We start from the raw sequence: 13,112 nt of genomic DNA on the forward strand, positions 1-13,112 counted from the left end.
ATACTTAAACGATTGAACTGCTTCGACAGGAACGCTGCTAATCGCATAAGAAAAAACAAGTGGAAAGCGGCGGCGGTTGAAAGATAAGGCTTTGCATTTGTGAGGGTTAAGTTCCATGAGCCAATCATCGCACCAATGCTTTACATGGTTAAGATCACTTTGAAGGGTTAATTGATCAGAGGCGTTGGCAACAGTGCGATAAATAACACAGCCATCGGCAAACATTCGGATATTACAAGATACATGAGTTGGTAGGTCGTTAATGTATATAAGGAATAAAAGCGGGCCAAGGACGGACCCTTGCGGAACGCCTGATGTTACTGGAAGGGAAGCAGAGGTAGCATTGTTCACAAAAACAGCCTGAGAGCGGTTATTTAAAAATTCACGGATCCAATTTATGATGTCGGGGTGAACATTCAACATTGAAAGTTTGAGTAGAAGGCGTTTATGGGGTACTTTGTCGAACGCTTTCGCGAAGTCCAGAAAAATGGCGTCAGTCTGAAAATTGCAGTCTAATTTTGCATGTAAGTCGTGCGCAAACATGGCCAGTTGTGTTTCGCACGAAAAACCCCTGCGAAATCCATGCTGCGCAGGATTGAAGAAATTAGTGAAATCGAGAAAGTCCATGATATGTGTGTAAATGACATGCTCCATGATTTTGCACGGGATACTGGTTAAAGAAATGGGTCGGTAGTTTAGCGGTGATTCTCTGATACCTGACTTGAAGACTGGAATGACCTTTCCGTATTTCCAATCAGCAGGAAGCTGGCCCGTGGAAAGTGACTGTGAGTACAGTAAACACAAAAATGATGCACAAATGTTTTGAGTGTTCCTTAGAAATTTTGAGTTAATGTTATCGATCCCGGCTGATGAGGATAGTTTAAGTTTGTCGATTATGGCAGAAATTCCAGATGCGACAAAGAAAATTGGCGGCATAACAGTTCCGAAGACATCGGAGCGTACAGGGGGTGGCATGTCGGTTTCTTTACTAAATACGGATGAAAACGCGGCGTTAAACATATTAGCACATTCAAGTCAGTAGCCACTTCATCTGATTCTTTCGTGAGAGCGTCAGTGGATGCGTGGTTTGGGTTTATAATCTGCCAGAATTTTCTTGGGTTGGTAGTCAGCATTTTCGGCAAGTCAGCGTGAAAAAAAGAATGCTGAGCGTTGCGAATTGCCGTTGGATATGTTTTTTCAGCTGTATAATATTTGAGCCAGGCGTTTTCATTATCCCGCAGCTTGGCGGAGCGGATGAGGCGTCTTTTTTTGTTTTCTAGTCTTTTAAGTGTTTTAGTAAACCATGGTTTTTGATAGCAGGCACGGAAACTCCAAGTAATAAAACCTGATAATAAAAGCGATGACTTAACAAATAAGCAAGCCATAGGTAGGTTTTAGGAAGCCAAAACAGACATTATATTTGGAGAGCACTCCTGAAAAAACCAAAACTGAAGCCAAATTTTGAGTTTTGTGTTTTGGCCATCTGGTCGAACTGAGTCCTACGTGGCGTAAAGAAAGAAGAGGTTACAGGGCGTCGAACCACTTGTAAATCCTGTAAAGTTAACCGAGAGAGTTCCTTATGGTCACATCGATAGGTGGATAGCCGAGAACCAAATATTAAGTGTTTCTGAAATAGTATTCAGGCCGGGCTGCTGAATTTGGTGTGCTCATGTTGACTTGGAGAGTAGAATTCAACTCGCTCGCCGCAACAACCAGTACGCGGCCCTAGTGACATTAGACATTACGAAGGCATATGACAGTGTCGACCACAGTACTTCAATCAACAGACTCAAGAGTGTGAATCTTCCCCAGTATATAATTGCATGGATTCAAAATTTTCTGAGCGGAGGAACATTTTATTGCTATCAAAGCGGTGTTTCTTCTAAAAGTTTCAAACAGACAAGGGGCGTTCCTCAAGGTGCAGTACTTTCCCCAGTATTATTCAATATTTTACTAAATCACATCCCGACACATCATGACGTACATGTATACGTATACGCTGATGATATCGCATTTTTCACGGTATCGAATGATATACATAGCCTATATAAAATTCTACAGTCGTATTTGAATCAGATTGAAATTTGGCTAAAAGGAATACAAATGTCGCTAAATGTCACCAAAGTGCGATCATTGTCTTTCCCTTAACTTTTCCTATCCGAAAAACACTGTCATATGGCCAGGAGATGATTCCGCAGGTACATTCTTTAAAATATCTGGGAATGATTTACATCGAAAAGCTTAATTGGCAGACACACATAGAATACATCGCATCTAAGGGAGCACGCGCTGTTGGTTTACTACGAAGAGTCTGCAGCAGTCGTTTTGGAATGCGCAGGGAGACCTTGTTGATGATTTATTGCATGTATGTCCGCCCCATTCTAGAGTTTGGATGCGTGTTATTTTCAGGAGGTCCTACGTATAAGTTACGTCCTCTGGTTCTTTTAGAACGCGAATCACTACGTCTGTATCTCGGCCTTCCAAAATTTGTAGCCAATAATATTTTATATCATGAAACCGGGCTTCTCGTCAAACTCGACTTCGTATACTGACAGTCCAAACATTTCTAAACATCTATGCTTCTCCCCAGAGACGCTCCTACTGTATTTTTACTCGAGAACCAACTGCATTCTTTGAGAATCAATGGTGCAGACTGCATTGTCCCCAGGTAGTTTTTGTGCAGAAGCTATTAGAGCCATTACAAAATATCAATCCGTGATCTGGCTTTTCAAAATTTACCTACTTCGACAGTAAGTGTTGAATTTGGCGATATATTTCCCAATAATGCTAAGCTCCTACCTATTCGATACCTAAAAGGTTTATTAGATGACCACCTTGAAAACCTCCAAATAAATGTAGTAATAGCCACAGATGCTTCTGTCAGTGAGGAGAAGGCCGGAATGGGCATTTTTTCTACATCATTAAATTGGTCTTTCTCTCTTCGGCTACCCGACTTTACGCCAATATTTCAAGCAGAGTTATTGGCGATCATATTAGCTCTACGGAAACTTCCCATATCTATTTCCTCAGCCGTAATCTTAACCGACTCCTTGTCTGTTTGCTCCGCTTTATCTGTGCCCAATTCAAGTATCGTTTTCCGAGAATTTCATTCATTGGTTCCCCAACATTTACGCCTCATCCACCTGGTATGGGTGCCAGAGGACGTGGGGTTCACATTAAACGAGTCAGCAGACACCCTAGCAGGGGCATCTCTTAAAGGCCCGGTACTGAGGATCCTAAAACCTTCGGCATACGTCACTTCTGGAAGATTTTAAAAATTTTCGATTCAAGAAGAACATGCCAAATTATGTGTATTAGATAACGACGATTTTCAGCACCTTAGATTTCCTTGGCACAGCGGATGGTGTGCAATAAGAAAATTTGAGGTTTCATTTACGCGTCTGCGTTTCCGAATACCACGGCTTAATTTCTATTCCCATAGGTCTGGTTTGGCACCTTCTCCTAAATGTTTTTACTGCAATGAACCCGAAACTATGGATCATTTCTTCATAGAGTGTCGTAGGTTCAACGTGCATAGAAAACGACTTCTAGAGGGTCCATTCCGCCAACTTGGATTTGCCATTACGCTACCTATCATTCTGTCTCTGGGGGCGTCGGCACTAGGACACTGTCATAGGAACGTATGTGGTGCCATATATAATTTTATAATGGAAACAAGGAGGCTACCATGCTAATCTTACTGTTTTATTTTCCACAACAAGAAACAAAAAATATTAACTTCTAATTTTAAGAAAGTATAGCATGAAAATTATTACCGATTAGAATTCCTTTAATATCTCATTTTCAGTAAAAAAATCCTATTTAGGTATTTATTCTTTTTCAACTCACTGCCGCCCGATTTAAGGCCAATCCCCCGCAGTGGAATATGCTATAACTACAGGCACCAAGCCAAACCAAACCGCTGCCAGCACGACGCGGAACGATAGGTGCGAGCAATTCAACGGCTCGGCCACGGCTTCCAACGTTTCCGCAAGTGATACGCTTAGGTTTTTATGAAACCACGTGAACTGGCACGACTGCGTTTCAAAAATAGCCTTTGGGAACAGTGTTACCCCATGTGTAGAGTGTCGAGATAGACATCAATCGAAAGCTGAGTCTCAGGACTACATACGCTGCATTGACGATTACAGTACATGCCGTAGTTCTATCACGGCTGCTGTTTTTGTCTCAAAAATCGAGCACAAATTTTCGTCGTTTCCATAGCTTCCATTCCAGAATCTTTAACCGCTCTGGGAACAAAATTCTTGATCGCCACAGTGTGATCATTGCATTTGGCTCGTGCGGATTGCCTCCCAGAACGTGTCTGTCACCTGCCTTTTTCAATAATGGACCTGCAGCTTTTGTTATACGCGAAAAACGCACTGGTTCCATTGAAGACGCGGTAGCTTCCTGCCGAGGCCGCTCGGGGCGCTATTTGGTACGTGTCCAGAAAAGCTGGATAAGATGTTCCGCCGTTAAGAAGTTAAGTCATAGCCACCGTTTTCTTTTCGTTAAGCTTCATTTGCCAGGTTGCACATCAAGTGAACATTTTCGTTAAAGCTGTGTTTAGAACAGCCTGGTAGCGTGGGCCACACATGTCTAGGTAAAGAATGCAGTCATCTGGAAATAGCCTTGTAGTAACCGGAATATCGTGGATGATGTAGTCAATAAAGATTTCGGAAAACAGTGGCCCAAGCACTGAACCTCGAGGAATTCCGGACTTCACCGGCTGTGGATCCGAGCATACGTCATCGATAGTAACTATTTGATTTCGGTAAGAAATTTAGGACTCAATCACCGAAATTAAAGTATAATTTTTCAGTATTGGTTTAAGCTTTGCAAGAAGTTTTGGATACGAGACGCCGTACTGTTCGACGGTGTATTCGACGTGGAAATTATGAACTGCGGGCTGAACCAGTGCGAAACCCGGCGGAAAGCGGTGCGCTCGATTCGCAACCGTCAATATTATTTGGTTTCGGAAACGAATTTCGTCCCTTACATCCATTGGCAGAACAATTTTGCTTCGTTAAAAAGAAGTTTGAACACATGGATCTCAATCAGTATTTCAAGGGGAATTGAATTTACTTCGCTACATACATTATTTCGTTATATCGCATTCTGTTGTAACGACGTTCAAGTGTAGTCGTTTGTGGATAGCGGACTGTTGAAAACTATCATACCGTCCCAAAGGCTATGATACAGATTACTTGCCGCGGTGGCAGGACAGTGCTACATACGACAACCAAACATTACTCAACGCGACAGGGGCGACTGGCACCGTTTCACATAGACAATATCAGAAGGCTAACTGATGGTGTCGGTTGTGTTGTAGGCATTTCAAGGATGATGGTGGAAGCGTATCTTATTGTGGTACCGTTTACTCTGCTACAACATTGTAACCATAGCGTAACCACAGTATCTGAAGCATAACCCTGGCGACAAGCTACATTTAAAAGCTGTGACAACGGAGTATGCCATTTTTCTCCGTGCACTTGTACAGCAAAGCGCTGTCTGCGCCGTCCGGCAATGCTTTCTGCTATGGAGAGGGTGGTTTCGCTTCGTACCGAGGCATAGAGAAAGAAAAAGACTAAGAGCGGACACTGCGAGAAATCTGGCCTCAGGAACTACGTAACGGCTACGTAACGAACTAGTGCTCTCACCAAACGCCAGAGGACGCAGGCGCAAAAAAAGAAAATGTTGTAATGAATTCTGCTCAATTTTTTTACAAAATAATAATTATACGCCCAAATTTCGCGTTTTTCTTATGCATAAAAACAGAATTTATCCAAGACACCAACCGTGCTTTTTGTCCTTCATCCGTACTGCCATCAACACCAGTCACCATTCGTCCATCGAGAAAAAAAATCAACGATTCGTGTACCAGCGGCGTGCCAGCGGGAAGGTTTCGTCAACGTCAGCTGCGGCGGTGTTTTTATGTGTGAGACAGGTGAGTCACGTTTTCAAGCCAAGCCTGGAGTGACTGACTTGTGAGGGTGATGAGGTTCGCTAAAGAAACCAGTTTGCGGCTCTATACGAGGCGGCTAGACGCGAACAATGCGAAAAGCAGGCCCCCTCAAGAAACGCGTAGCGAAAGGGCTGTACCATGTATTTTCTTGCTACGCCCGCCGAGAACGGAATAATCTTTGTTGGTTGCGTTCCGTGAAAACCATAACTCGAAGCTGCCATTAACTTGCACCGGTTCACGGCTGTGCACTGCACTGAGACAGCATGTCAGACGCCATCGAGACGCTGCGTCTCGGTTTGCGGGGGTAAACCGTTCTTGCACAGCGCTGTTTGCGAAAACCACGGTATCGGCGTTCCATTGAAATGGTTCGTGTTGGCGGACTAAAAACGATATGCTGGACAACGCTTAAGGTCAATATCATGAATTGCACATTTCAGGAAAATTCCGGTTTCGAGAAAATTGAATTCCTAACCCGCGTTTAAATGATCGCGTCGCGGTTGACGGTCATTTCGTTGGCCCGTTCTAGAGGCTGACGAACGCTGGAAAGAACATAAAAGACGCCACGCCGATTCACACCGAAAACGGCGTTCTGGGGACGGGCGCTACCTAAATGAAGAAAAGCAGGACGTTAGGCACGCTATAGCTTGCGCCAAGCTCTGCTTGCTCGTTTCCCTTATAGAGTAAGGGCACCTGAATATTTTAATCATATTGCTTGCAAACAATGGCATGCGACATAGACAGCGAGCATAGCTTATTGCGTTTTGTACTTCAGCGAGGTGCGTATCTACGACGCACGGACGCACGCTGGTGTATACGTCCGTGCGGATTGTTTATACAGAAAAGTAACGGTGCGGAAAAGTCACCAAAGACTGCAAGTACTTATTGCGGCGGCCGTGTTGGGAAGTACTGCGCACTCTAGTCATTTTCGGTTCCTTATTATTTTTTCGTGGCGGAAGACATTGCACAACATACTGTCGCGTAGGCGTGGCGTGGCGCGCATTTGAACAAAGGCCTCGTATTTGGATGTTTCAAATGTATGTTTATCACGCTGATGTGAACTGCTATTTTGCCTATCAATGTACTCCTTACACTGAGTACGTACAAGGGTGTCCAAAAGTTCACAGGCCGCGATACCATGGAATTACATAGGATGGCGGCCTGGGAACCTCTGAACACCCCTGTACGGGGTCTTAACATTTATCCTTGTAAGTCCGAGTTATGTGGGTCAGAGGTCAGGATGTGTCGGTGGTTTTATATTGTGCATCGGTTCGCTATTCATTCAAAGCGGTTTCCTGGTACAGTTATGACGTGTACATATGTTTTTGGTAATTAACGAAGCGTACACTTATTGACATTTTCAGACCGTGCTGATGCCATGCCGTCCGGCGGTCCAAACTACGGCAGCCACTGCTGTGTGTCGTGGTGCTTTGACAACGGCAGAACCCAGAAGAAGCCTAGCTCAGCTTGGAATAAAAACTTTGCGGAAACTCTGTCTCTTTCATACATATGATCGCTTCTACCAAAACACAGAAGACAAGCGCGATGGATAAAGCCGTAGTGTATTCTGATTACCTCTATCTCCATCTGTTACAACTTAATCGAAATAAAAATTGCGTCACGACCTCAGTTCACACCGAATATTGAACTAGACAAAATAGTGAATCGACAAATCAAAACGACCAATAAAAGCGTTGCCATTTGGGTGACGAAAAGTGGTCTGAAATGACAAGCTTCCGCTACAGCCCAACGTCGGTTACGAGGGGTAATCCAAATTTCGCGCCAGCGAAACCGAAACAAGAAGTGCAGGCCAGTAGCTCTCATCAGCCGCCAGGCGTGCTAGGCTCGATTGGGCCGCTAGGGTGTATGGGAGCGTCCACTCTTAACTTTTTTTTTCTTTCTCTATGACCGAGGTTCGAGTTCGGCACTGCCTGTGGCTCTCTTGAATCCCGGCACTCTACGCTATACTGAACGATACCGTCACCATATGGTTCCCATTATTTCCGTCCGTCATTTGCTTCTGGACATATCCGCTTGCCCGATTTCCTCTTGCATTTCATTAGGCTTTGCATACATGAAACAATTATTCGCGTTTTCCTGCAAAGCAATCGTGTTTTACTCTAACATACATAGATATGAACGAATAATTTATATTTATTATGTGACTACCGGTTTCTATAACACCAATAAGGCACTAAAACATCAGAGAAGGCAAGCTGTGGCTTCTGCGCTCAATTTAATTTACAAAAACCGGAGATGTGCGATGAATTTGCCTGACAGCTGAACACATTCGCAAAGTCGGCCATATTGATCAAAGGCAAAATGCAGCGGATACGGGCTGCCTTTAAATATCTATCCTCCTTAGCTGTGCACGACATGAGGCAGAAGCGGCGGAAAAATACTCGCTGCGCCTGCACCCAGGACTCGTTCCAGTCAAGTAGTCGTTCCGACTTTTCAAGCGCAATTCGCAAAGCGCTATGCGCCAAGTGGGCCGCGAACACCCACTCTGCAATCTCAGTGCCGCTTCCGTCGATCTCTTCCAGGGACACGTTGAAAACACTACGCGCTAGAGCGCCCAAGCAATCCTGATAAAATCGAACGCGTTTCATTTCGTCACTGGTCCACTCAGCACCGCTCACTTCACTGCTTGGAAACACGCCGCGTATCAGCTCCCTGGCGAGCACCGCTCCTAGTATTGCGATGGAGTACTCGACGGGAACCTCGGCGGAGTACGCAATTGGTTCGCCTCTGAACGCCGCGGGAATAAAAAAGGTGTTGATGTCAATATCATAAAAGACGCCGCTATTAATAAAATGAGAAGCGTAGACATCGTCCGTCTCGTGCAAAGGTGTCTTGAGGAGAGTGTCGCGCTGCTTAGATTTCAAACGCATGTAAATGGCAGGAAAATCGCCCTGTGCGAAGGATTCATTGAACTCTTCTGCAGGAATCGACAGATTATCGGTGAAAGATTCCGCCTGTGCGTAAACCAGCGCGTTCCTTAGGAACGCATTGATGCGGCGTTTGCTCTTGCCGGTCATCCAGACGACGTTTTCTTCTGCCGTGGCAGTGGCGACGACTTCGCTGAGTATGTTGAGGGCGACGTCGTCTTCCCGGTCTCTGGGCCACTTTAGAACTTTAGTTCCTATGACGTAAGCGGCCTGCGTCATCACGTCCAACGTTGCCCCCAGGCAGCTGTTGGCGCTCCTACTTCCACGCTTGGCCGAACTTCTCATGAAGTCGAATCGGAATGCCTCAATGAGGATCTGCACGTAGATGTACGCTGAGCCGTAGTCAACACGCCCTTGAAAGAAGGCCACGATTCCTCTGATGGTGTCCAGACCGTGGATCTTGATTGGGGAGAGGCTGTCCACCCTGTTCTCCTCGGGAAGAATAGAATTCAGAGTTGAGATCCAACTATTTGTGCTGAAGTTGTTGCTCAGGGTTCCCAACACTAACAGCTTGTAGCTTTGCTTCCTAATCGGTGATGACAAGAAATTCTGCATACGGCGCTCCTGAGTGGAGATGGAGCTCACGTCGAAGCTTCTCGAGAAATTGGATTGCGCCACGAGGGCTGTGATGTATTCTAAAATCTCATCCGTCAGCATTGGTACGTCCATCTTCTGCGCTATGCTCTGACCGGGAAAAAGGTGCAACATATTGGCGCCACTCTTCGACCGCACGAGCTTCATGCCGATTACGGTGACCAGGGCCCGTGCGAGGGAAAGCCACACTAGATGCTCGAGGAAATTGGCGATGTTAGAAACTTCAATGTCTGCGTACTGTCGCAGCTCTGAAAAGTCCAGTGCTGGCCTGTCTGCCCCAGGAGCGGCGTTATTGACGTAACGCCAGCACAGCTTCAAAAACTTAGCCACAGGATGCACGTCACGCAATACGACAGTGTCGGGAGATGTGTCGTAGAGAAGTCGGGCGTTAACGCGATACATCGTCAGTCGAGCGGCGTAGTCGAGAAAATCGAGTCCCTCATCAGCCGTCTCGCGCCACTTTCGACAAACGTGCGTGTACAGGTCTTGGCAAGGGTCCACTCTATCGTCGAGAAGATTCTGGAGGTCTTTTAGTGCACGGTTGCATGCGGGTGCCGTACAGCGGACCTGGCGCCGTTGCTTCTGGATGGTGCGACTCATGAACACCACAATGCCGGTGGTCAGCAAGACTAGTGCGAACAATACCAGCGCGAACATTCCTATCGCTGGTGCATGGCGCTGCAGCATGGTCAACGTGGCCAACGAAATCTCCCGCACCGTTGTGCTTCCGACTGCGAAAAAAAAGGGAGGACGTTATATGAGTAAAAAGTCCTTGTTTTTCTTCGGTCTACGAAATGCTAGCATAACTTCCGTTTAATTTATTTAATCATCGTTTTGTTTTCTTTTCGTCGCGAACTCAATGTTTGTGTATGTTACAGAAGCTGTGTATTCGTGAGGAAATACCCGGCGTATGAGCATTTCTTGACGGGATAGCGCCTGAAATTCGTTCAACATGCCCACTCCCCTCTGTTGGAGTTCGTTGGAGTTCGATGCTCCTAATTTGCTCGACCACCTAGTACGATGTAAGCGTAGAAACAGTAAAAAAATAACCTGCATGAACTTAATCGCAATACTGCATAACACACACTGTAGCAAAACTCCAAAACATTAACCTTCACGCAAAACTCGAAGGACCGCTCAACGGCGTTGAATTGCTTATAAACCTTTTAATTTTACAACTCATAAGTAGTGCTTAGGTGTCATCAGATTTTTTCATTCTGTCTCATGCTACCTCAGTGCAGAGCGCATAGCTCTTGCCCAACAGTTCTCTAGCCGTTCTTCACAGCATACGAGGCTACAGAGCCGAAATGTGCATTAGCTGTGTCGCTGCGTTTTCAAGTTTTAAGTAGCCAATCCAGATCCAAGAGTTGCTCAAAAGTGTAAAAGATACATTTCCCATTATGCGCCCAGCACTATTATAATCAATTGGAGTCATACCAATCATGCATTTCGAAAGCAGTCCAAATGTCATGCCATCCTCTCGCGACAATTTCATCGCTAGTACTTGAGCGACATAGGCTTGTCTTGTCAGCATAAATATGCAGTATTGTTGCAACTAATTCTATAAGGCGCTGTTGTTCTACAAGAGCCAGGTAACCCTCTCTCTCAATAAGGCATGAGCATTTTCCTGTTAAACCAAAGAAATCGGAAGCAGTGCAGCGATTTGCTTCCAGCAATCCGGTTTTAACGGACCGCGTCACCAAAAGCAAAGTTTTGGAGAACAAAAACGGCGATAGCGGTACAGGTTCGAGTATACGTGCCCCACGATGTCATGAGCCTGAGGATCTCCTGGTCACGCCGCACATGTGCCTTGATAGCGATATTTGCTTTTTCGTTGTATAAGCATTGTAGAGCTACTTCCTTCGTAAATATTTCCGTCCGTGCGTAACGCCTTACTCAACGTACTGCATAGATTTACATTAGGTCTTATGGGGTACACGTACATGACAATGTCTAACGACTACGTATAACTACCCAATTTTATGATAATGACTGTAGAACTTCTACACTTACGGGCGGCATAGAAAGAATATAGGCCACCAAAGTCGGCGTAACGAGTAACGCTACCATGTTTACGAAAAAAACGAATGCTACTTAAGGCAAGCAGTATAAGAGATTTGAATTAGTTTTACTTAGGAACGCATACAGAACACCTACGGTTGCCGCAAAGGTCATCCCAAAAAAGGAAGCCGAAAGTAAAGTTGCACAACAAGTAACTATAGAATGCAGAATGGAAGTAGGCCACCACAGTTGCCGCAACACGTTTACCATAGAGTAGGCCATACCATACACTCCGTGAAGAAAAAAATATGAGGCCACTGCAACAAGTATGCCATACAATCGGCAATACCATGCAGTCGCTCCTGCATGTCTTGTACCTACCAAGGCTGGCGAACATAAGAATGTCATTGCCCGGTTCTGTTCACGCGAAAGAAACAAACAGTCCTCATCAAAACGCGTGCGGCGCGCCTTAACAAGACGGATCTCGAATTCACTGGGACTGTCTTGCGAATCTTTGCGAAGTCTTTGCGAATGACCACTTGACCTCTAAAAACAAGAGCCTTTTTGACAGAGCACTGCAACTCAAGAAAGAAGAACTGGCAATACCTGTGGACTGCAAATGAAAAACAGTGAAAGCCGGGCTTTCCATATATCGACACAAGCAGATCTTGCGATTTTCCAATGGTTGACATGGATCATCCTCGCAGCACCCAAGTAGTATTCTATCACGGCTTTATATTTTCTTCAAAAATCTCACACCTTTTATTAAAGATCCCTGTTTGTCAAGAATCCATTTCAACGCTCGAAGCCTCAAAATGCACTAACATGAGATACAATCATTTTTGTTTTCACTCGGACATCATTTTTCTCTTGATTTGTCTGTCTGTGACGGTGGCTATCACAGGCTCATAAAACTTATTTTGTTTTCAATCGTATGTTACGGAACATTGTCACAAGTTATTTTGAAATCATGGGGGTCTTTCCATCTACATCTCGTCATTCCTTCAATATAAGCTCAGGAATGATCTAGCCCTTTGTGTTACTAGCTGCGAATCCATTTCGGTGGAAGTGTTGAATTCATCTTCTCAACCAAAAGACGTTATTCTTGGCGGCACTACCCTTCGCCACCATCGTCAGCTTCAGACTTTTGCACTGAACTTCAGACTCTCCGTAATAATATTGCGCTTGAAAATAAGAATGTTATAGTTGTTGGTGATATCATCATAAACATTCTTGACGCCTCTGATCCACACTCCAGTAAACATACTAACTGTTTTTAGCGATATGGATATGAGGCGCTTATAACGCTACCCACTCGATGCATTCCTGTATCTTCCAACACCCTTATCGAAGACGTGTTTTCTAATTTTATTACATCTGACGACCGCGGGGTTCCTGAACAAATTATTAATCACTATTATCCGATTTCCGCTTTCAGCATGACTCGCCGAAAGTTGTTCACTCGTTAAAAAAAATATTCTCAACAAACAAGAATTCTTTGGCCGAATTGCTGAAATGAAATGGTCCTTCATAACAAATAAAAGAGACGATAATATCGCATTTGACAAGTCTTAAGCAGCAATCCGCCGTTGTATAAGTGAGGCGTC

General features: G+C 44.9%; 1 protein-coding gene across 1 annotated transcript in view; it reads right to left on the reverse strand.

Moving 5' to 3' along the window:
• Nucleotides 1-8,187: 8,187 nt before the first annotated feature.
• LOC142572965 (uncharacterized) overlaps nucleotides 8,188-13,112 on the reverse strand; it is a 30,146-nt gene continuing 25,221 nt past the window's right edge. Inside the window, exon 4 of the mRNA XM_075682442.1 lies at nucleotides 8,188-10,235. Coding sequence (XP_075538557.1) covers nucleotides 8,194-10,235 — 2,042 coding nt within the window. The 3' untranslated portion in view covers nucleotides 8,188-8,193. The remainder of the gene's footprint in view (nucleotides 10,236-13,112) is intronic.

Source organism: Dermacentor variabilis, chromosome 2, assembly GCF_050947875.1.
Source record: "Dermacentor variabilis isolate Ectoservices chromosome 2, ASM5094787v1, whole genome shotgun sequence".
In the NCBI taxonomy this organism is placed as follows: domain Eukaryota; kingdom Metazoa; phylum Arthropoda; class Arachnida; order Ixodida; family Ixodidae; genus Dermacentor; species Dermacentor variabilis.